The sequence below is a fragment of the Chrysemys picta genome, chromosome 4, assembly GCF_011386835.1.
Source record: "Chrysemys picta bellii isolate R12L10 chromosome 4, ASM1138683v2, whole genome shotgun sequence".
In the NCBI taxonomy this organism is placed as follows: Eukaryota; Metazoa; Chordata; order Testudines; family Emydidae; genus Chrysemys; species Chrysemys picta.
In genome coordinates, this window is record NC_088794.1 from 9,075,836 (window position 1) to 9,098,909 (window position 23,074).

General features: G+C 50.4%; 1 protein-coding gene across 1 annotated transcript in view; it reads right to left on the reverse strand.

The window, feature by feature from the left end:
* The window catches only part of LOC101945176 (E3 ubiquitin-protein ligase RNF213-like), a 174,008-nt gene that overhangs the window by 96,883 nt on the left and 54,051 nt on the right, over positions 1–23,074 (reverse strand). Inside the window, exons 23-24 of the mRNA XM_065594454.1 lie at positions 21,150–21,287; positions 19,738–19,929 (exon numbers count right to left, since the gene is read on the reverse strand). Of these exons, the coding sequence (XP_065450526.1) occupies positions 19,738–19,929; positions 21,150–21,287 (330 nt within the window). The remainder of the gene's footprint in view (positions 1–19,737; positions 19,930–21,149; positions 21,288–23,074) is intronic.

Here is a 23,074-nt window from a genome sequence, read left to right on the forward strand (position 1 = left end):
CTTTGGGATCGGGAGAACCGTTTTCTTTTACTGGGGTATTGGTTTTTATAACCATTTGTCCCCATAACGTGTGGCACTGGTGGTAATACTGGGTAACTGGAGTGTCTAAGGAGATTGCTTGTGAGACTTGCGGTTAGCCAGTGGGGTGAGATCGAAGTCTTAGTCTGGCTGGTTTGGTTTGCCTTAGAGGTGGAAAAACCCCAGCCTTGGGCTGTAACTGCCCTATTTGAGCAATTTGTCCTGAGTTGGCACTCTCAGTTGGGTTCCGCCAGAACCGCATTGTCACAGTGGCGTAGTCGTGCTTGGATCCACAGAACCAGGTCAATTAAGCTTCGGGTCAGAACCCCACGCGATCCAAATTTGAATTTTGGGATTGAGAGTTTTGTTGGTTAAAGAGCTGCTGCAATGGCTGAGCAAAGAGCATATGAGGGACTTGGCAAAAAAGCCCTGGAAAATTTGTGTTCAGAAAAGAGGATATGCTTTAGAAAGAAAGCTACAAAGGAAGAACTGAGAAATCTGTTAATAGCCAGTGATCAGGGGGCAAGAGCACAGCCCTTACCTGAGGCTGCAGAAGATGCAGAAAAAATTAGGATGCAAAGGGTGACAAGTAAACTGCAATTTGAGCATGAACAGAAGCTAGCAGATCTTCGATTGCTGGAGAAGCAAAAAATAGCAGAGTTAGAAAGAGAGAGAGAGAAAGAGGCTGCTGAGAGAGAGAAAGAGGCTGCTGAGAGAGAGAAAGAGGCTGATCAAAGAAAGAAGGAGGCTGATGAGAGAGAAGAGAGAGCTCGTAAGGGACGTCTAGAGCTGCTCGCTGCTGAGCAGGAGACTCACAGGATGGAACAGGAGACGGCCAGACTTCAGCTCCAAGTAATGGAAGAGCGGAGAAAGTCATCCCCACCTGGTACTCCACTTCCCCCCCACCATGAGAAAAACTGGGAAAGGATGTGTCCCATTTACAATGATACTGAGGATATAGAGGAGTTTTTGTCTACCTTTGAACGCCTCTGCAATCTGTACCAGATCCCTGAGGGTCAGCGAATGCCTGTCCTGCTGACCAGACTGACTGGAAAAGCCAGGGAGGTGTTTAATGACTTGGGGGAACAAGAAGCCTTAAATTATGAGCGGTTTAAGGATTCTGTGTTAAGGCGGTTCAAGGTTACTCCTGAATCTTACAGAGTTAAGTTTAGAGAGTTTAAAATGTCTAAGGATTGTACTTTTGTAGAATGTGCTCATAAGCTGATGGGTTTTGTTAAAAAGTGGGTTATGGGAGCCAAGGTTCATGGGAGTTTTGAAAAACTGCTGGATTTAATAACTTTGGAACAGTTCTTAGACATTGTGCCGGACAATGTGAGAGCAGCTGTGTGTGACAGGGACCCTGAGTCAGTCCTACGGGCAGCAGAGATTGCGGATGCCCATACCCAAAACAGGGCTCGAGAAGGGTGTAAAACCCCGGGGAAAACTGATCACCATTCTCCCCAGTTCAAGAGGAGGGAAGGATTTAAAAATAAACCTGACTCTTCTAAAGGAGTTCAAGGGGACCCGGGGGGTAGGAACTCACATCCCAGGACGGAACAGGTTACATGCTATCACTGTGGTATGCTGGGCCACATGAGACCAGACTGCCCGACACTGAAGGGCGGCCCAAAACCAGCAACCCCAAATGCCACGGCCAATGCTAACCCTGTTGTTGTAAACTCACAGGCAAGCCACACAGAGCCCAGCATTGGTGCCCTGTGTGCAAATGCTGTTTCTGTGGTCTCGGAAGAATTTGACCTTAAAACTCACATTAGAGCTAAATATGGGGGAAATAATGCAGAGTTTATTAGCAGTGCAGAAGTTAATGGAGTGAGGTGTATGGCATGGAGGGACACCGCAGCAGATATTACTCTGGTTAAAGCAAGTCTTGTCAGGAAGGAAGATTATTTGCCAGGTGAAGATGTAACTGTTGTAGCCTTATCTAAGTATTTTGTCAGGGTGCCTTTGGCTAAAATCCACCTGAAATGGAAGGGATTGGAGGGCACCATGGTTGTGGGAGTAAAAGACATAATCCCTAAGGATATTATGATTGGAAATGATATTAAAGCTATGGTCAGTCAAGTTAATACAAACCAGGCACAAGAGAGGATTGATCCTAAGGTTGTGCCTATGGAGGGTTTCTCCAAAAGTTTGTCTTTGGAAAGTAGCTGTTTGGCTGTGAATGAAGTTTCTGAATATCTATCTAATGTCTCAGAAGTAAATCTGGAATTAGATCAAGCAAAGGGAGAGGAGAACAAGGAGATTTTGGATGAGCCTAGGCAGTCTTGTGAGCTGATGGCTTTATCTAGTCAGCAGTTTGGGAAGGCAAGGAGAGTGGAAGATGAGTGTCCCTATACCTTATCTGTTTCCTGTGCGAAGAATAGTGACAGTGAAGGAAATGTGCCTGTGTCTGTCAGGGGTATTGACTTGCCTATGGAGGAAGCTACCCCAGTCTCCAAGCAGTTGTCTGTGAACAGCCCGGTGTGCTGGGACAAGGGAAATGAAATCCCAAATTATATGTCTAGTAAAGGAAAATGCGTCTCCAACTCTTTTTTGTCTGTGGAGCAGACAGAAGGTGCCTTTCGGCCTGTGATGGTTGAGAGTAATTTAGTTGTCTCAGAGTTGGTTCTGGATTCAACTAAAGCCCAGGAAGGGAATGGTCCTAAGTTTGCATCTGCTGGGGAGAATGGCACCATAACTAGGTTGCATCCAGTTAGTGTCTTAGCAAAATCCCAGAGACCAGACAATTCTGATGCTTGTATTGGGCCTGTTGCTCATGTGTGGTTGGAGAAGGGTGTAACAACTCTGTCTGATCAGGGTGATACCCTAGCCAGGGCACAAGGGGAGCAGAAAGGTAATTTGGTTGTGTTACCTCCGGACAGTTTAACAACTTGTAGCAAAAAGGAAAAAATTCCTAAGCTGGTGTGTGGCAAAGAGAAGGGAAGTATTTCTAACCTTTTATCTAGGAAGTCTATGGGTTCACCTGAAAGGGGATTGTGTAGAGATCTGCCTGATGGGCCAGAGGTGATCCTGAATGTAAGTAAGACCCAGACAGAGTCTGTTGTTGCTCAGGAAAGTGTGCCTTTAGAGCAAGCCCTAGGTGAAGAGGGTAAGGGCAGAATTTCTGTGAGGGGTGAATTGCTGCTTAGAAAAGCTCCTGGAAAAAGGAATCCTCATGGTACTCGGTGCAAGCAGTTCCCTGCAACTGAAGGGTGTGAGAGTGATTTAATCAAGGAAGTTTCAGTTCCTAGCAGCCAAAAATTGTCTGTTGTGAATGGATCCTCTGACTTTCCTTTTAAAAGATCCAGTGTGGGTAGCTTTGAGAAGGTCTCAGAGGAAGTAAAAGTTGTTAAGGAATTGAGGCATCCCTATAACCGAGTGGCTGTGTGGGGCCAACTTGTTGGGGAGACAATGGTGTTGGAACAGGAATGTCTCCTTTCTGATTCTTTAAATGAGCAGTTTGTGCTTCAGGGTTTGAGGACAGATTTGGTTACTGATGTGTCAGAGCAGAGCAGTTTTATGGCTAAATGCTTGAGGATGCGGGGGAGAGCAAGCAAACTCTCACCCGCAGACTCTTTGGATTTGTGTGGTATCTCTTTAAGACAGAGTCCAGCCTTGGAGATAATAGCAGTTACGAATATGAAAACTGGTGAACTGGCTCTGGTCTGGGGTAGTGCAAATTACTTGCCTGGCTGGGAAAGGAAGGACTTGCTAATAGCTGCTAGCACAGAGGGCCCACCCTATCAGCCAGTAAATTCTGTTAAGCAAGAGAAATCGGGGTTTGATCCTGCAGGACAAGGAGGAAAGAGAAAACTGAATTTTGCAAAGGGAAGCCACAGGTTAACCCTAAAATGCCCAAACTCCAATGGTATTGAGCCAAAGGTGTGGCATGACAGACATGACTGTAGATGGACACTTGCAATGAACTTGTTGTTATTGCTAAATTTTGTAATTAACAATGTGCCTAATCTTTTGGAGAATCCCTCGAACATGTTAAAAGGAATACATGAAAACACACGTTATGTTAAAAGGCCTTGTTACACTGGGGTTTCACAGGTAATGCCTATAAACAATATGGGAACTTTTCACAGGGGAAAAGACATTCCAGACCTAATGTGCTGTATGAAAAGGAAGACTGAGGCACACTACCATATTGCTTTCATGGCTAAATGCCAAGATTCCTGGACTATGAAGAACATTAATATCTGCATTTATTCGATGTTAATTGGGTTCCAAACATTTGCCCGAGCTTGTATGGATAAAGTAGCAGTTTTCTTTAGCTCTTGGCAAGATCACATGGCACATACAGGAACCATGCTGCCAGAGCAGATCCAATCCACTATTGTTCTAACTAAGTGTTACCTTGAGTTTGTAAAGAGGTTCAATCATGTGGTTGAACATGATTTTGATAAACCATTTCTGTTATACACTGGTACGGCTTCTAACCCAATACTAGCTGTAGTGAGACAGAACCCAGGATGGGGAGCTCTTGGGATGCAGTCAGTGATGTTTGTGTCATCCCTTCCTGCATCAATTTTGCGTTGGGGGTGTGACGATATTGACATAAACTGGGACCATATAGATCATTGTTGCAACCAAGGTCCTGTAGTGGCACCCAAATCTTGTATAAAGGGGGTCAAATGGGGTGTCTAGGACAAGGTTATGGTTTACTGGTTATGATTATGCTGTCTATATGTATGTATCAGTTTTGTAGTTGAAGTTATGAATATTGGCTCTATACTGTCTGTATGGCAAACTTATGCTATGCTTCTGGGTGACATCCCAGACAAGCTGAGATTAGCTCTGCCTAGCCTGCTTGATGGCCCATTAAGGACCATCAGCTATACAATGGACCCATTGAGAGAAGGCAGATACGCCTTGTACCTCAGCAAAGTATGCAGGGACTGGCCCATGTGACTCCAGACTCCATTTTTGCTGTAATTTTCCACAGTAAGAACAAAGAGGTGAACTTACACCTGGAAAAGACTATATAAGGCTGATGCCTGATCTCCATCTTGTCTTCAATCCTGCTTCTTACCTCTGGAGGGACTTTGCTACAAACTGAAGCTCTGAACAAAGGACTGAGGACCCATCCCAGCGGGGGATGTATTCCAGAGACTTGATTTGAACCTGCAGTTTATTCCATCGCTGCTGCAAGCCTGAACCAAGAACTGTGCCATTACTGTATGTAATTGATTCCATTTAACCAATTCTAACTCTCATCTCTATCTTTTTCCTTTTATGAATAAACCTTTAGATTTTAGATTCTAAAGGATTGGCAGTAGCGTGATTTGTGGGTAAGGTCTGACTTGTACATTGACCTGGGTCTGGGGCTTGGTCCTTTGGGATCGGGAGAACCGTTTTCTTTTACTGGGGTATTGGTTTTTATAACCATTTGTCCCCATAACGTGTGGCACTGGTGGTAATACTGGGTAACTGGAGTGTCTAAGGAGATTGCTTGTGAGACTTGCGGTTAGCCAGTGGGGTGAGATCGAAGTCTTAGTCTGGCTGGTTTGGTTTGCCTTAGAGGTGGAAAAACCCCAGCCTTGGGCTGTAACTGCCCTATTTGAGCAATTTGTCCTGAGTTGGCACTCTCAGTTGGGTTCCGCCAGAACCGCATTGTCACAGTAGGGATTCATCTTGGGACACCCAACTTCTCTTTTTACATCAGGTAACCAGAACGCTGACATGAAAAGGATCCGCTTTCTGTGGAATATTTTGATTTTTCATCAAAAAAACTAAACATCTGGAAATCACAATATTTCTATTTGGATATTCTTCTACAGTGCCTCATGGGAGTTGTAGTTCAGTTGTTGTCTCATGTCCCCATTCTCCTCTATAGGCTGGGCTCCACTCAGTGGGTCTTCCAGGATGCAACCATTTCCCCTTGCCATGGATGGAATCACGGTGCATCATGGGAAATGTAGCCCAATGAGGGAGACCAGTCTATAGAAGAGAATGGGAACATGAGGAACTCAAACGACAACTCCCATGAGGCAGTACAGTGGCATTTTGAGAGGAAGGATGGTTCAGTGATTTGGGCACTAGCTTAGGACTTTAAAGACCCAGGTGCAATTCCCTGGTCTACCTCAAACTTCCTGTGTGACCTTGGGCAAGTCATTCAGCCTCTCAGTTCCCCCTCTGTACAATGGGGATAACTGCCCTGCCTCACAGGAGAGTTGTGAGGATAAATACATTAAAGAGTGTGAATTCTTTAAGATCCACTAATAAAAAGTGCTATATATTATTTCAGAATCAAAATATTTGGATTTTCAGCTGAACATTTTTGATTTTTCACCAAAAAGTCAAACTTTTCTCTGGAAATTGTCAATGAAAACAATTCCCTCTCATTTTTGTTGAAATTTTCCATAGGGAAAAAATTGTTTTCCCACCAGCTCCACTCAAGAATCTCTGCTGATCTCACCACAGCACTACTACACTTCTAAGGTAGCCAAGACCCAACCTTTTAGGGCCTGATTTTGGTAGGTGCTGAGCATGGACTACACAACTGGGTTAGTGACAACTAGAGCTGGGAGAAGAAACATTTTGGCTGAAGCTTTTTTCACCAAGAAAAAGCAGTTTTAGGTAATCTAAAACATTTCATGAATTTGTGTCAAATTTGTCAAATTGTTTTGGTCAATCCCACCTGCCCCAAACCCTAAAACCAAATTCTGGGGGGGGAAAATGAAATATTTTGTTTAGATATTTTCTAAATGAAATTTTTCTGTTTTTTAATTCAAAACAATTTGTTTTGAAATGTACTTCAATTTTATTTTAAAAAAATAGAATACATTTTTAAAAGCTCAAAAATAAAATGAAATGTTTTATTTTGGGTTGATCAGAATATTTTGTTTGACCCAAAATGAAGTTTACTTCAACTTTTTGGTTGGCTGAAAATTAAAAAAAAAATTGGCTTGACTTGCAAGATTTTTTTAATTTTATTTTTCGGAACAGCCAGTGGACAACAAAATCCGTCATTCATGAGGCTCTTGTGAGCCCTCATGACATAATCAGAGCCTTAATGCTTTGTTGATCAAACCCAACGTATTTCCCATTGACATCAATGGAACTGAATAAAAACTTCTCTCCCTTTCTTACGGTGCTTAAATGCTGCCATTTTTCATTCATTGCCACAATGTGCAACTGAGGACAAGAGTGTGAAAGATTAAAAGAAGAAAAGTTGAGATGATTGGAGTGACAGAAGGAGGCAGGCCTGTACCAAGTTATGCCTTGCTTTTTGGTTGCCTATAGCAAACTATGCCATTTTGTGCCCTATGTTGAAAGTCAGTTTAATCTTGTATATGTATAACTGGTGGATGAGGCAATGCCAAGACATATGCCTTGCCTAGCACGGGGTATTGAGGAACTATCAAAGAGAGTGCCATCTTGGCCCACCCCCAGTGAACAGGTGAGCCCTGCATGGCTGAAGGATGGAGCTTGGCAATACAAATACATGGCTGAGGGAAGAATTTCTCAGGCTGGGACTGGATTTAAAAACAAGGGTCTTCTCTGCCCCTTCCTACGGATTGACATGGTGGAGGGGCTTGAGTGCTCATAACCCTGAAAGCTGAGCCAGGGGTAGCTTTGCTACCAACAGGATCTCCCAAGCCAGATAGGATAAGTGCCAGACCAAGGAGCAATCCATTGGCTGTCCATGTTGAGAGTTGGAATAAGGCTAACAACCGTATCCCTTATAAAGTACATCTGTTAAGGATTTCTTAAATAAACCTGGGAAAAACACAAATGATGATAGGGATAAATGCCCTCAGTGATGGAAGAAGGACTGGATACTAGGAACATGGAATGTTTTGATCTTATAGAGGCCAGGAGCCCTCCAAAATATGGCAAATACACATGACAGCCCTGCAAGTAATCAGATGGCTGGGAAATAGATCAGAGGGCTGGGCACGTAGTTAGGATGACAGGAGACAGACCAGCTAAACATCTCTTGGAAGGATATTCGTATGGTATCTGACCAAGGAGAAGATGGAGTGATAAATATTGGTCTACACTAGGCGTTTATGTCGAAGTTAGCGCCGTTACATCGAATTAACCCTGCACCCGTCCACACCACAAAGCTATTTAGTTCGACATAGAGGTCTCTTTAAATTCGACTTCTGTACTCCTCCCCAACGAGGGGAGTAGCGCTAAATTCGACATGGCCATGTCGAATTAGGCTAGGTGTGGATGGAAATCGATGGTAATAGCTCCGGGAGCTATCCCACAGTGCACCACTCTGTTGACGCTCTGGACAGCAGTCCGAGCTCGGATGCTCTGACCAGCCACACAGGAAAAGCCCCGGGAAAATTTGAATTCCTTTTCCTGTCTGGGCAGTTTGAATCTCATTTCCTGTTTGGACATCGTGGCGAGCTCAGCAGCACTGGCAATGATGCAGAGCTCTCCAGCAGAGATGGCCGTGCAATCTCAGAATAGAAAGAGGGTCCCAGCATGGACTGATCGGGAAGTCTTGGATCTGATCGCTGTGTGGGGTGATGAGTCCGTGCTTTCGGAGCTGCGCTCCAAAAGACGGAATGCAAAGATCTACGAGAAGATCTCTAAAGCCATGGCAGAGAGAGGATACAGCCGGGATGCAACGCAGTGCCGCGTGAAAATCAAGGAGCTGAGACAAGGCTACCAGAAGACCAAAGAGGCAAACAGACGCTCCGGATCCCAGCCCCAGACATCCCGTTTCTACGAGGCACTGCATTCCATCCTAGGTGCGGCCGCCACCACTACCCCACCACTGACCGTGGACTCTGAGGATGGGATATTGTCCACGGCTGGTTCCTCGGACATGTTAGCGGACGGGGAAGATGAGGAAGGAGATGAGGAGGACGAGGCAGTCAACAGCGCTTACAACGCTGATTTCCCCGACAGCCAGGATCTCTTCATCACTCTTACAGAGATCCCCTACCAACCGTCCCCAGCCGTTACCCCGGACACAGAATCTGGGGAAGGATCAGCCAGTAAGTGTTTTAAACGTCTAAACATTTATTTTTAACAGAACAGGAATATTAAGAATAACAACAATGGGTTTCTCATGATTAGTTTGCCCTAGGCGCTTAACGTTTCAGTCCTGGGCAGTGCAACTATTGAAAAAAAATCTAACAGTGTCCGGTTTAGCATGATTGTTCTGCCCAAGCCGCTCTACTGTTTAGTCCCTGCCAGTGCAGCTACAGTAAAATGCGGTCTATATGTCCGGGGATAGAGCAGAAATCCTCCTGGGACATCTCGAGGAAGCTCTCCTGGAGGTAATTGGAAAGCCTTTGCATCAGGTTCCTGGGGAGAGCAGCCTTATTGGGTCCTCCGTGGTATGAAACGTTTCCGCGCCAGGAGACAATCAAGTACTCCGGGATCATTGCCCTGCAGAGCATGGCGGTGTGATCGGCGTTGGCCCACCTACCCGCTAGGGGGCGGTGGGGAGCTATGAGGTCACTGGCCGGCCTGGGTCACGCCTCCGTCAGCGGGGAATTAGCGGCGGGGCGGCCGCCAGCCACAGTCAGTAGCACGCCCCTCAGGCAGGGGAGCGCCGGCAAAGGTCAGTAGCGCGCCCCCCAGGCAGGGGAGCGCCGGCAAAGGTCAGTAGCGCGCCCCCCAGGCAGGGGAGCGCCGGCAAAGGTCAGTAGCGCGCCCCCCAGGCAGGGGAGCGCCGGCTAAGGTCAGTAGCGCGCCCCTCAGGCAGGGGAGCGCCGGCAAAGGTCAGTAGCGCGCCCCTCAGGCAGGGGAGCGCCGGCAAAGGTCAGTAGCGCGCCCCTCAGGCAGGGGAGCGCCGGCAAAGGTCCCGGCGTGGCTCTGCTGGGTAGGGGAGCGCAGGCCCACCCTACACCACTGCGCTCCAGCCCAGGGCCCTGACAGTGGCAGAACGAGGGTCCCACCACTGGGTCAGCGGGGTCGTCCCGCTACATAGACTCACCACTGTGCAGCTCTGTCCCTGGGCTACTTCCTACCCGATTGCTCGCCCGAATCCCTCTGGTCCCGTGAGTGCGTCGGGGTAGTCTGCTGCTGGCAGCTCCGGCTCCCCCTCAGGCTCAGGCTCCTCCAGCTCCTCTGGGTACTCGGCTGCTGGCAGCTCCCGCTCCCCCTCCGACTCCTCCAGTTCCTCTGGGTACTCGGCCGCGGGCAGTCCTGGCAGCCCCAGTCCGTCCTCCAGGTGAGGTCTCCACTGGCCCAGGGCCTCCCCTGGTGTGGCAGCAGGCTCTGAAGGGAGCAGCCCACGGTCTGTGTCTGCCTCCCTCCCTGGTGCTGCCCCAACTGAGCTAAGGGCCCCGCCCTTTATACTTCCTGTTCCACCCCTCCCCTTCCGGGGGGTGGAGCGAGCTTGGGCTGGCCCCGCCCACTCAGGCTGAGGGAAAGGCCCTTTACCCTCAGGTTCGGAGGGAAGCCACCCTGGCTCCCTACATACCCCACCCCTCAAATCCAGCTCCCGAACCGCGGAGCTGGCGTCCTCAGCCTCCCCCAGACGGGAGAAAAAGTCCGCGTTGGCGTTGTCCCGTCCCGCCCGATGGCGGATCGTGAAGGCGTAGGTTTGTAGTGTAAGATACCACCGCTGCAGGCGGGCATTCGCGTCCTTCATCTTGTTGAGCCACTTCAGGGGTGCATGATCTGTAACCAGTATAAAGGGGGCCCCGAGGAGGTAGTAGCGGAGAGCATCAACCGCCCACTTAACAGCTAGGGCCTCCTTCTCCAGGACGGAGTAGTTCCGCTCCCGGGGGAACAGTTTCCGACTGATGTAAACAATAGGATGCTCCTCCCCGTCCACCTCCTGTGAGAGGACCGCCCCAAGCCCCACGCCGGAGGCATCGGTCTGGACAATGAAGTCCCGATCGAAGTCCGGGCTGAAGAGAATGGGCTCGCTAGACAGGCGGTCTTTGACAGTTTGAAAGGCCCTCTCGCAGTCGTCAGACCAGCACACTCTACGGGGGCTATCTTTGGTCAGGAGTTCTGTCAGAGGGGCCGTAATGGTTGCAAAGTGGGGTACGAACCGCCGGTAATAGCCGGCCAGGCCCAAGAATTGACGTACCTGCCTCTTCGTGGTTGGCGCCTGACATTCCTGGAGGGCTTGAACCTTCCCGATGAGGGGGCGTACCTGTCCCCGCCCCAGGGTGTACCCCAGATAGGTGGTTTCTTTGCGCCCGATTTGGCATTTCTTAGGATTGGCTGTGAGGCCGGCGACGCGGAGGTCCCGGAGGACAGCCGCCACTTGGTTGAGATGTTCCTCCCAGTTGCTGCCATAGATGACCACATCATCCAGGTAGGCGGCGGCGTACTTGGTGTGAGGTTGCAAAATCCGATCCATCAAGCGCTGGAAGGTCGCTGGGGCCCCATGGAGGCCAAAAGGCATCCGAGTAAACTGGTACAAGCCTGACGGGGTGGCGAACGCAGTCTTCTCCTTGGATCGGGGTTCCAAGGGGATCTGCCAGTACCCCTTGGTGAGATCTAAGGTGGTGATGTAGCAGGCTTCTCCAAGCCGGTCAAGGAGCTCATCGACGCGGGGCATTGGATACGCATCAAACTTTGAAATGGCATTGACTCTCCGAAAGTCAATACAAAACCGCCGGCTCCCATCTGGCTTCGGAACCAGGACGACAGGGCTCCGCCATTCGCTCTGGGAATGCTCGATAACACCCAATCCCAACATGGCCTGGACTTCCTCCTCCACAGCCTCTCGCATTCGCCTAGGCAATGGCCGGGTCGTCTCTCGGACCACCACCCCGGGGTCGGTCTGGATTGCATGGTAGGCAAGCGTAGTCTGTCCGGGCTTCGTGGTGAAGGTCCTGGGGAATGCCTTCACTAGGCAGAGGGCCTGTTCCCGCTGCTCAGCCGTGAGCGTCTCGGCTAGCTGGGGTTCCCCATTATCAGACTCTTCGGGGGGTTGCGGCCCAAGGTCTGGTTCAGGTGGGTATGGGGCAATTAGCAGTCCTTCCCGTTCCCGCCAGGGTTTTAAAAGATTCACGTGATAGATCTGCTTTCCCTTCCGGTGATCAGGCTGCCGGATTTCATAATTGACAGGCCCCACTTGGCGAAGGACTTCATACGGGCCCTGCCAGCGGGCAAAAAGCTTTGATTCCTCCGAGGGGAGCAGGAGGAGAACTCGGTCCCCGGGGGCAAATAATCGGACCTGGGTGCCCCGATTATATTGCTGCTCCTGGCCCCTTTGGGCCGTGTTTAAGTTTTCCCTCGTGAGTTCCCCCGCCCGGGCCAACCGTTCCTGCAGCTGCAAGACTTATTGTAAAAGGCCCTGCGTTGAGGATGGTGTATGTTCCCAAGTTTCTCTCACTCCGCGGGGCCGTCGCCCATAGAGGAGCTCAAATGGAGAGAACTTCGTGGAAGCCTGTGGAACTTCCCGAACCGCCAGTAGTAAAGGGGGAAGTAGTTGATCCCACTGACGGAGGTCCTGGGTGGGGAAGCGTCGCAACATTCCTTTCAGGGTTCGATTAAAACGTTCGACTAACCCATCCGTCTGGGGATGGTAAACTGAGGCCTGCAGCTTCTTAATCCCCAGCAGGGCACATACCTGACGGAACAACTTAGATGTGAAGTTGGTCCCTTGGTCAGTAAGTAACTCTCGAGGGAGGCCTACCCTGGCGAAGATCTTCACAAGCTCTGCCGCAATAGTGCGGGCAGTGATACTCCTTAAGGGGACAGCCTCAGGGAAGCGGGTGGCGTAGTCCATCAAGACAAGGATGTATTGGTAGCCCGCCTGACTTTTCGGGAAGGGTCCGACCAGGTCCATCGCTACTCGTTCAAATGGAACGCCCACAGTTGGTAATGGAACTAGGGGGGCCTTCCGGATCCCGGCCGGGGCGGCGCGTTGGCAGTCCGGGCATGACCCACAGTAATCCTTCACTTCGCGGTGGATGCCGGGCCAGAAGAACTTGGCCAGGACCCTAGCTGCGGTTTTCTCCGGTCCTAAATGGCCTGCGGCTGGGATGTCATGGGCTAGCTTTAGGACCGCCCGTCGATGAATGCGGGGAACCACGAGTTGGGTCCGGACCTCTTGAGTTTGAGGGTCCCGCTCCACACGGTAGAGACGATCCTGGTCAAGCTCAAATCTAGGCCATTGGGTAGCCCGCTGGGCCTCCACGACCTTCCCCTCTACCCGTGCCAGCTGTTCATAGGCAAACCGGAGCGTAGGGTCCTCCCTTTGGTCTCGGCTAAAGTCCCGAATGTCCACTGGGGGGCCCCCTGTCTCCTGGCCGTCCTGCCTGGGTGAAAGGGATGGGTCACCGTCGGGGTCGGGGCTCCTCCTGGGGCCTGGGTCCGTCGCAGAGGAGGCTCCCTCGAATGCCTCTTCCGGAGATAGGGACCGGAGCAGCTCGACGAATTCTGGCCAGTCCCGGCCCAGGATGATTGGGTAGGCAAGGGACGGGGCCACCGCCACATTCATTACCTGAGTCGCCCCGTCTACCGTGAGAGGGACCTGCACGGTCGGGTACGGTTTCACATCCCCATGTATGCACTGTATCCGTACCTCCCCGATGATCTGCTCGGCGTCCGGGAGGAGGGACTGGCGGACAAGAGTCTGCCCACAGCCCGAATCAATTAGACCCACCACAGGTGTCCCGGCGATGCTCATGGGGGCTGTCAATTTGGCCGCGGATGGTGTGCGGGCCCGGCTCTCCCCGGTGTACACCTGGCCAAAATCGCATTCCATCGCCGTACAGTCTCGTTGCAGGTGGCCGTACTCACCACACCGAAAGCAAGGTCCTACCTCTGTGCGCCCCGGCCGTGCCGGGTCACCCGGGTGGCCGCGGGGTTGGCCGGGGCCCGATGGACGGGCCAAACGTCCAGACGGTGCGGGTTGTGGGGCCTCGGGCCGTCGGGGAAAAGTAGTGCCGCCGCCGTTTGGTCGTCGGGCTCGAGCGGGCACATTGACTTTGGGGGTGGACCCCCTTTCCGGCTTCTGAGCGCCGGGTCCAGAGCTTGGGGGTCGGGCTGTCGGTCCTATTGGGGCCTCGGCCTCTAGAAAGTTCTCCATAAGTGTGACTGCTGCACTTAGAGTTTGAGGTCGGTGCCGCAACACCCACGCCCTCCCTGGAGTTGGAAGGATGTGCACGAATTGTTCGAGGATGATCTGTTCTGTCACCTCAGCCACAGTTCGATGCTCGGGTTGTAGCCATCGGCACGCTGCATCCTTTAATTCCTGTGCCACGGCTCGGGGCCGGGCCCCCGGGGGGTACAGCTTTCCCCGAAACCGTCGCCGAAAAGTCTCCGGGGTGATGTCGAAGGCATCCAGGATAGCCGCTTTTACTCTGGCGTAAACACAGACTTCATCGTCTGGTAGCCCCCGGTAAGCCTTCTGGGCCGGCCCCGTTAGATAGGGGGCAAGCAGGGCTGCCCATTGGTCCGGCGCCCAACCAGCTACTGCAGCAACCCGCTCGAAGGTCACCAGATAAGCCTCTGGGTCATCCTCAGGCCCCATCTTGGCCAGACGGACTGGTGGAGCAGGAGGGTTGGGGGTGGTCACCCCGCCAGGCTGGGCTCCACCGGGGCTCGGCCACAGGGTGGCAAGTTGCTGGAAACATTGAGTCTGTTGTTCGCGGTGCTGGGCCCCCAAGGTTTGAAGCAACTGCTGCTGGTGGGTACCCAGCTGCTGTATGAGTTGTTGCTGCTGCTGCTGCTGAGTCTCGGCCAGCACCTTGATAAGCCTTTCCATCTCCATCTTCTGTTTAGGGGCTGTCGCTGCCTCCTTGCTCTAATCCCTTCCGGCAGGGATAGGGGGCGCTACCTGCATTCTCCACCACTTGTGATCGGCGTTGGCCCACCTACCCGCTAGGGGGCGGTGGGGAGCTATGAGGTCACTGGCCGGCCTGGGTCACGCCTCCGTCAGCGGGGAATTAGCGGCGGGGCGGCCGCCAGCCACAGTCAGTAGCACGCCCCTCAGGCAGGGGAGCGCCGGCAAAGGTCAGTAGCGCGCCCCTCAGGCAGGGGAGCGCCGGCAAAGGTCAGTAGCGCGCCCCTCATGCAGGGGAGCACCGGCAAAGGTCAGTAGTGCGCCCCTCAGGCAGGGGAGCGCCGGCAAAGGTCAGTAGCGCGCCCCTCAGGCAGGGGAGCGCCGGCAAAGGTCCCGGCGTGGCTCTGCCGGGTAGGGGAGCGCAGGCCCACCCTACACCACTGCGCTCCAGCCCAGGGCCCTGACAGTGGCAGAACGAGGGTCCCACCACTGGGTCAGCGGGGTCGTCCCGCTACATAGACTCACCACTGTGCAGCTCTGTCCCTGGGCTACTTCCTACCCGATTGCTCGCCCGAATCCCTCTGGTCCCGTGAGTGCGTCGGGGTAGTCCGCTGCTGGCAGCTCCGGCTCCCCCTCAGGCTCAGGCTCCTCCAGCTCCTCTGGGTACTCGGCTGCTGGCAGCTCCCGCTCCCCCTCCGACTCCTCCAGTTCCTCTGGGTACTCGGCCGCGGGCAGTCCTGGCAGCCCCAGTCCGTCCTCCAGGTGAGGTCTCCACTGGCCCAGGGCCTCCCCTGGTGTGGCAGCAGGCTCTGGAGGGAGCAGCCCACGGTCTGTGTCTGCCTCCCTCCCTGGTGCTGCCCCAACTGAGCTAAGGGCCCCGCCCTTTATACTTCCTGTTCCACCCCTCCCCTTCCGGGGGGTGGAGCGATTTTGGGCTGGCCCCGCCCACTCAGGCTGAGGGAAAGGCACTTTACCCTCAGGTTCGGAGGGAAGCCACCCTGGCTCCCTACAGGCGGCATACGGCCCTGGTCTTTGCAGCCTTTCCCGAAGCATTCTTTTTTTATCAGTGTCTGAGATCCTCATCAGGGTGATGTCGCTCATGGTGACCTGCTTTGAATTAGGTAGGGGAATATTAGTATTGGGACTGCTTGCCCGTTCCTTTACAGAACTGTAACCGCCGGTTTGCAGCCACACGGTGGAGGCGGGAGAGAGGCAGCATACAGGGATCTTTCCCTGGGACAGCCGCAAGGGGGTGGAACAGGGGCAGAGTTCCTGCTTGCCGGATTGCTGGCAGCAGGGACTGGCATTGCTTTCAATGTGAAAGGAGGCCAGTGCTACTATTAAAGTTTTAAGCAGCCACAAGTCTACGGCTTACCATGTCTGCCCGCTACACAAATTCCGGTGTCCTGCCACCGCTTCTCAGATCTGCAGTGCAAGACCCCAGGCACTGAATGCAAAGGCCGAGAATTCGACCTTGTCCTGAGTGCGCATGTGATAGGTGCTGTGCATGGTCTTGTTCACAGAGAAAGACTATGTTCTTTGTTCACAACTACATTTATCTTTCTGAGGAATTCACTCCCTTTTTCCCATTCCCACAGCCACATCTGCGACTGTCTCACAACCTATCCTGGCATCACACTCCCAGAGGCTAGCGCAGATTAGGCGTAGGAAGAAGAGGACACGGGAGGACATGTTCTCGGAACTTATGGGCTGCTCCCGAGCCCAGGCAGCACAGCAGACCCAGTGGAGGGAGAACTTGTCCCAAATGCACCGATCACACATGGAACGGAAGGAGAGGTGGTGGCAGGAAGACCAGCAGGCGACTCAAACGCTGCTTGGACTAATGAGGGAGCAAACGGACACGCTCCGGCGCCTTGTGGATGTTCTGCAGGAACGGAGGCAGGAGGACAGAGCCCCGCTGCAGTCTATCTGTAACCGCCCTCCCCTGCCACCAAGTCCCATACCCCCCTCACCCAAAGTCCAAAGAAGGAGGGGCGGCAGAGTCCGTGCAAACTCTCACTCCACCCCTGCAGACTGCTCTAGTAGAAGAAGGCTCTCATTCCCCAAAATTTGACAAGTCCTTTCCTTCCCGCATCACACAAGCCCCCGTCCAAGTTTCACCCCCCAGTTTCATGTGTAGTTGCTAATAAAAAAAACGTTTCTGTTAATTACTGTTTCCATCATGTTCTTTTGGAGGAGAGTCTGTCTGAAGGGGGGGAAGGGGGTTGGTAATCGGACAGGACAGTCACCTTTAGCAGGGTACATAGGCTGGGGCAGGTCCAGCAGCAGGGCACATACACAGTGCAGTCACTAGTTACCCTGGTCAGTCTGGGAGGTGGTTTTCATGTTCTGTGGTGGGGGGTGGGTTGCTCTGTGACTTTGTGGAGGGGGAGGGCAGTTACAGATCTTATGCAGCGGTCCTTATCCTGGATCACAGAGCCACGCAGCAGGGGATCTGTAACCGTCCTCCCCCTGCCACAAAGTGACATAGGCCCCACATACACACAGTCCCAATCAGGAGGGGTGGCAGGCTCCGTTGAAACAACCAGTCCACCACTGCGGAGCCTGTCATTCCTGGAGTTTAGAAGCGTCATTTGCATCACTACACTACACCCGCTCCCCACCACAGTCTGCGTCCCAGGTTTAAAACATTCCCGCGAAAACAGTAATAAAGAAAACGGTGTTCATTAACAAAGTAGAAGTGATTTTATTTTTAAATGTGTGTTGGAAGGGGGTGAAGGGGGTATGTAACTGGAGAGGATAGTCAACATTAACTGGGTAAAGAAACGGGGGCAGGTTAAGCTTCTCTGTACACAAACTTAAAAGTCACAGGTTACCCTGCTCACTCAGGAACCTAGCTTGCAAAGCCTCCCGGATGCACAGCGCGTCCCGCTGGGCTCTTCTAATCACCCGGCTGTCTGGCTGGGCGTAATCAGAAGCCAGGCTATTTGCCTCAACCTCCCACCCCGCCATAAAGGTCTCCCCCTTGCTCTCACAGAGATTGTGGAGCACACAGCAAGCTGCTATAACAATAGGGATATTGGTTTCGCTGAGATCACAGCGAGTCAGTAAGCTTCTCCATCTCCCCTTGAGACGGCCGAAAGCATACTCCACCACCATTCTGCACTTGCTCAGCCGGTAGTTGAAGAGTTCTTTTTCAGTGTCCAGGACGCCAGTATAGGGCTTCATGAGCCAGGGCATTAGCGGGTAGGCTGGGTCCCCGAGGATGACTATAGGCATCTCCACATCCCCAACAGTTATTTTGTGGTCCGGGAAGTAAGTACCTTCCTGCAGCCGTCTAAACAGACCAGAGTTCCTGAAAACACGAGCGTCATGAACCTTGCCCGGCCATCCGACGTAGATGTTGGTAAAACGTCCCCTGTGGTCCACCAGTGCTTGCAACACCATGGAAAAGTAGCCCTTTCGATTAATGTACTGGCTGGCCTGGTGGTCAGGTCCCAGGATAGGGATGTGAGTTCCATCTATGGCCCCACCGCAGTTTGGGAATCCCATCACTGCGAAGCCATCTATGATCACCTCCAAGTTTCCCAGGGTCACTACCTTTGACAGCAGTACATCAACGATTGCCTTGGCTACTTGCATCACAACAACCCCCACGGTAGATTTGCCCACGCCAAAGTGGTTCGCGACTGACCGGTAGCTGTCTGGCGTTGCAAGCTTCCAGAGGGCTATGGCCACTCGCTTCTGGACAGTCAGGGCTGCTTGCATCCGGGTGTCATTGCGCTTCAGGGCTGGGGACAGCAACTCACAAAGTTCAAGGAAAGTCCCCTTCCGCATGCGAAAGTTTCGCAGCCACTGGGATTCATCCCAGACCTGCAGCACTATGCGGTCCCACCAGTCCGTGGTTGTTTCCCGGGCCCAGAATCGCCGTTCCACAACATCCACATGACCCATTGCCACCGTGATGTCCTCGGCACTGGGTCCCGTGCTTTCTGACAGGTCTGTGCTACTCTCAGACTTCAGGCCCTCACCGCGGTGCCGTAGCCTCCTCGCCTGATTTATCTGAGTCTGCCTCTGGGAAAGGTGGATGATAAGCTGCGAGGCGTTGACAACGGCCACAACTGCAGCGATGGTCACAGCGGGCTCCATGCTAGCAGTGCTGTGGCGTCCGCGCTGTCACTGACTAGAAAAGTGTGCAAACTGATTTCCCGCCGGCGCTTTCAGGGAGGGAGGGCGGGAGTGATGGACGGATGACGACAGTTACCCAAAAGCACCCTCGACACATTTTTTTACCCAGAAGGCATTGGCGGCTCGACCCAGAATTCCAATGGGCAGCGGGGACTGCGGGGACTGTGGGATAGCTGCCCACAGTGCACCGCTTCCAATGTCGACGCTTTCCCCGTTAGTGTGGACTCACAAAGTCGAATTACTGTCCTTAGTGTGGACACACAAGTTTGACTTTGCAATATCGATTCCAAAAATTCGATTTAAGTAAAATCGAACTACTCTCGTAGTGTAGACATACCCTTAATGTGAATCACCATCAATGGGAAAAATATGCCTGAACTTAAAAAAATAAATTTTGGATTTTCAGTTAGCGAAAAATTTTGACATTTAGACTTTTTGACCCGATTCAAGTAGGGAAATAATTTCAAAATGTTAAAAATTCTTACAAGATAGGAAAACTCTTTCCCACCCAGCCCTCCTCCCAAGAGCTACCAGTTGCCTGTTCACACCCTCAGAGCTGCACCTGGTCTGTGGCCACTCTGAGTTTGTGTTTTGAAAATGTAATTTCATCTGACATTTCCTTTTTTGTTGTTTTTGTTTCTATGTGGAATGGAAACAAATTTAAAAAAATTGGAATCTCCTGTGGAATGGAAATTCCGAATTTTGACCAGCTTAAGTTCCTATCTTGGCCTCCTAGGACTGAACTAAAGGCACGAGACAGTCTCCTCCAAAACATCAGTTCTGGAACAGGAAGGCATGTTGCTGGAGAAATGGAGCTTCCCGTCAAAGGGAAGCACAAATATACAGAAGTGCAAAAAGTCTCACATTTTCTGGTTAATGCAGAGATCGGGATTTACCTCCAGGAACCTGTTCACCTCTTCTCTGCCCTGCTCAGCCTTTGTGGCTATCAGCATGAGTTTGTTCTGCAGCTCCGTGAGCTGAGCCAGGCTGTACGTTCTAGAGTCCGTCTTGTCTGTCTGGTCTCCTTGAGCAGCCTTTTCCGCGACATCCCCTGGCAGCAGCAGTGAAATGCAATTATCCAGAGAAGGCTGGAAAACAGAGTTAAAGATAAATGCTGCTGTGTCTTTATTCTGTGGGAGCAACATGCGCACCCATCAAGGCCAATACAAAGCATTTCAGAATCTGTTATTCTGCAAGGATTTTAATCGTAGAAATGTACTCATTTAATCTTATCAGTCCAAGACAGTAAAAGTGGAAGATTCATTCTAGATCTTTGAAGGTATTATGTACAGAGGGCCAAAGATATGCAGAAGCAATGGATTATTTGGGGTGCTATGATTTTTTAGGGACCAACTTTAAACATCTTAAAGGAGCCTGATTTTCAGACACATCTGAGCACCCATCATTAAGATGTTTCCAACTGGATATTCAAAATCATTAGTTGCTTCTGATAATCATGGCCAGATTCCAACTCTTGGGTCTCAAGCTTCTAGTATGAACCAGGTCAAAATGGGGAAAAGGGATAATTCTAAGTCCATAGACTTGGTGATTAGTGATTTTGGGGGGGCCAATCTGGCCCTTTTTAAAAGAGGCTGATTTTCAGACAGTGCTGAGCTCCTGTTATGTTCATGGCACAGACAGAGAAGTTAAATAAATATATAATATTCTTGCTGGAAGTTTGCATCATGACACTACTTTATTTCTTAGAATTCATAACAACACCACACAAGGATCCCAACAGAGAGAGTGAGAGCAAGAACAGGCTGCTCCCTGAGGCTAGGTCTATACTACCCGCCTGAATCGGCAGGTAGAAATCGACCTCTCGGGGATCGATTTATCGCGTCCCGTCGAGACGCGACAATCGATCCCCGAATCGGCGCTCTTACTCCACCAGCGGAGGTGGGAGTAAGCGCCGTCGACAGGAAGCCGCGGAGGTCGATTTTGCCGCGGTCCTCACAGCGGGGTAAGTTGGCTGTGATATGTCGAATTCAGCTACGCTATTCACGTAGCTGAATTTGCGTATCTTAAATCGACTCCCCCCTGTAGTGTAGATGAGGCACAACTCACTCCACCTTGCTCCAGGCTGGCTCTTTCCAGACTGACTCTGATTGCATGTCTCCCTAGAGCCTGCAAGCAGGATCAGGAAAAACTTCTGAAATTTAAAGTGACAGCGTCCCATTTTAACAGAGCTTTTAATATACCACAGCCCCCACCCTTGAAAACTAGGCCTCTTTCAGGCAGCTCAAGCTGGGCAGCCAACGTCACTTTGAAAATACGGGCCTTGTATTAAATGCTGCTGAACTTTTACCTTGAATTTCTGAGGTGTGGAGATGATAAAAATCCCGTTGCCATTGATGGCCCTGGCCTGAGACATCGAGGAGCGCTCCACAGACCCATGACAATCATGGACCATTTGCAGCCACTCTCTGTTCTGATAGGAATCTTTCTATTTAAAAAAAATTAATGTGTTAGTTCTAGAAGAAGGAATAAAGCCACACACACCAGAACGCTTGCTGAGATACCTGTAGTACACAATGACTGTTGTGTTCGCTCCCCTCACAACCTCCCTGAGAGAAAGAGTTAGTATCATTTCCATTGGCAAAGATGGCAAAGGAAGTGGTGGCACATAGGAGTTCTGAAGGGCACAAATGATAGACAGAAACACATTTGGGGTGAGGGGCTAGAGGAATGCTGAGGTAACATTATATATAACTATTGCACTCCTCTTTTTCCGTCACCTCAGCTTAACTCTCTGCCAAAGTTTTCTCTTTTCAGCATGTGTCATTTAAAAAAAAAGCATGACACCACATTAAACCTACCACTCTCCTAGTGAGGATACAGTTAAATCGATGTTATGCTGAGTTAAATATTTTGGTTAAAAAAAAAATCACACCCGTGACCGAAACCATGGAGAGCATGGGTATCATTTTCAAGGGTCCAAACGCCTAAGAGCCATTTTCAAAAGAGACTTAAGCACTTAGGACTAGAGCTAAAAGAATAATTGATTTTTGTTGTTGTTGTTGTTAAGAGAGGAGGGAAGGGGCAAACTGAAAAATCCAAATACAAATTCAGTTCAGTTCAAACCAAAATTGAAATTTTTTTGTCACTGTGACAGAATGTACCCGTATCCGTACTCTACACACTACTGTAATAATCTTTCTACAAAGGATGTCTTGCGATGTATCATCTGAAACCTCATAATTTGCAGGTCAATATTCTCCTAATAAAATATGTGTGGCAACGCTGTATGTGAAGTTACAATATTTCATTATATAATGTCATTAATACATGTTCCAAACCACAGCAGGAGTTGGCAAACAGGCCTGTCTCAAACAAAGGAATGGATGCTCTGTTTAATTTGCATTTCAGTGCTAAAGAGAATCATCAGGCAGGAAGGGTAGACAGAAACCTCAAACAGGTGAGGGAAACCAGCAGGGAACATCCTTCTCCATAGACTCTTTGTCTCCTGAATCTCCGCTGGAAATGTTTCTCGAGGGGGACTGACACTATAAAAGGGAGGGACAAGCAGCCCAAGACACCCCTCGCCCCCTGCCCATCGATTCACTGCACCAGAAAGGACAAAGGAAGCAGCCATTGAACTGGAAAAGGGGTCCTGACCTAAGAAGTTTGGTCAGTAATATTGCTGACAGCATGCGGTGAAAAAAGTTTTGAATTTAACACAATTTATTAAGTTAACCACTAGTAGCGTTTTTTTCTTTATTATTCTCATAACCATTTCTGACTTTTATGCTTCATTACTTGTACTCTTTAAAATCTCTCTCTTTGTAGTTAATAAACTTATTTTCTTGTTTTTTTCTAATCCAGTGTGTTTAATTTAAAGTGTCTGGGAAACTCCATTGGGGGTGACAAGATGTATGCATATTATGTCTATTAGGGCTGTCAAGCGATTAAAAAAATTAATCGTGATTAATCGCACTGTTAAACAATAATAGAATACCACTTATTTAATATTTTTGATGTGTTCTACATTTTAAAATATATTGATTTCAGTTACGACACAGAATAGAAAGTGTACAGTGCTCACTTTATATTTATTTTTCATTACAAATATTTGCACAGTAAAAAACAAAAGAAATAGTATTTTTCAATTCACCTAATGCAAGTACTGAAGTGCAATCCTTTATCATGAAAGTTGAACTTACAAATGTAGAATTATGTACAAAGATATAACTGCACTCAAAAATAAAAAAATGTAAAACTTTAGAGCCTACA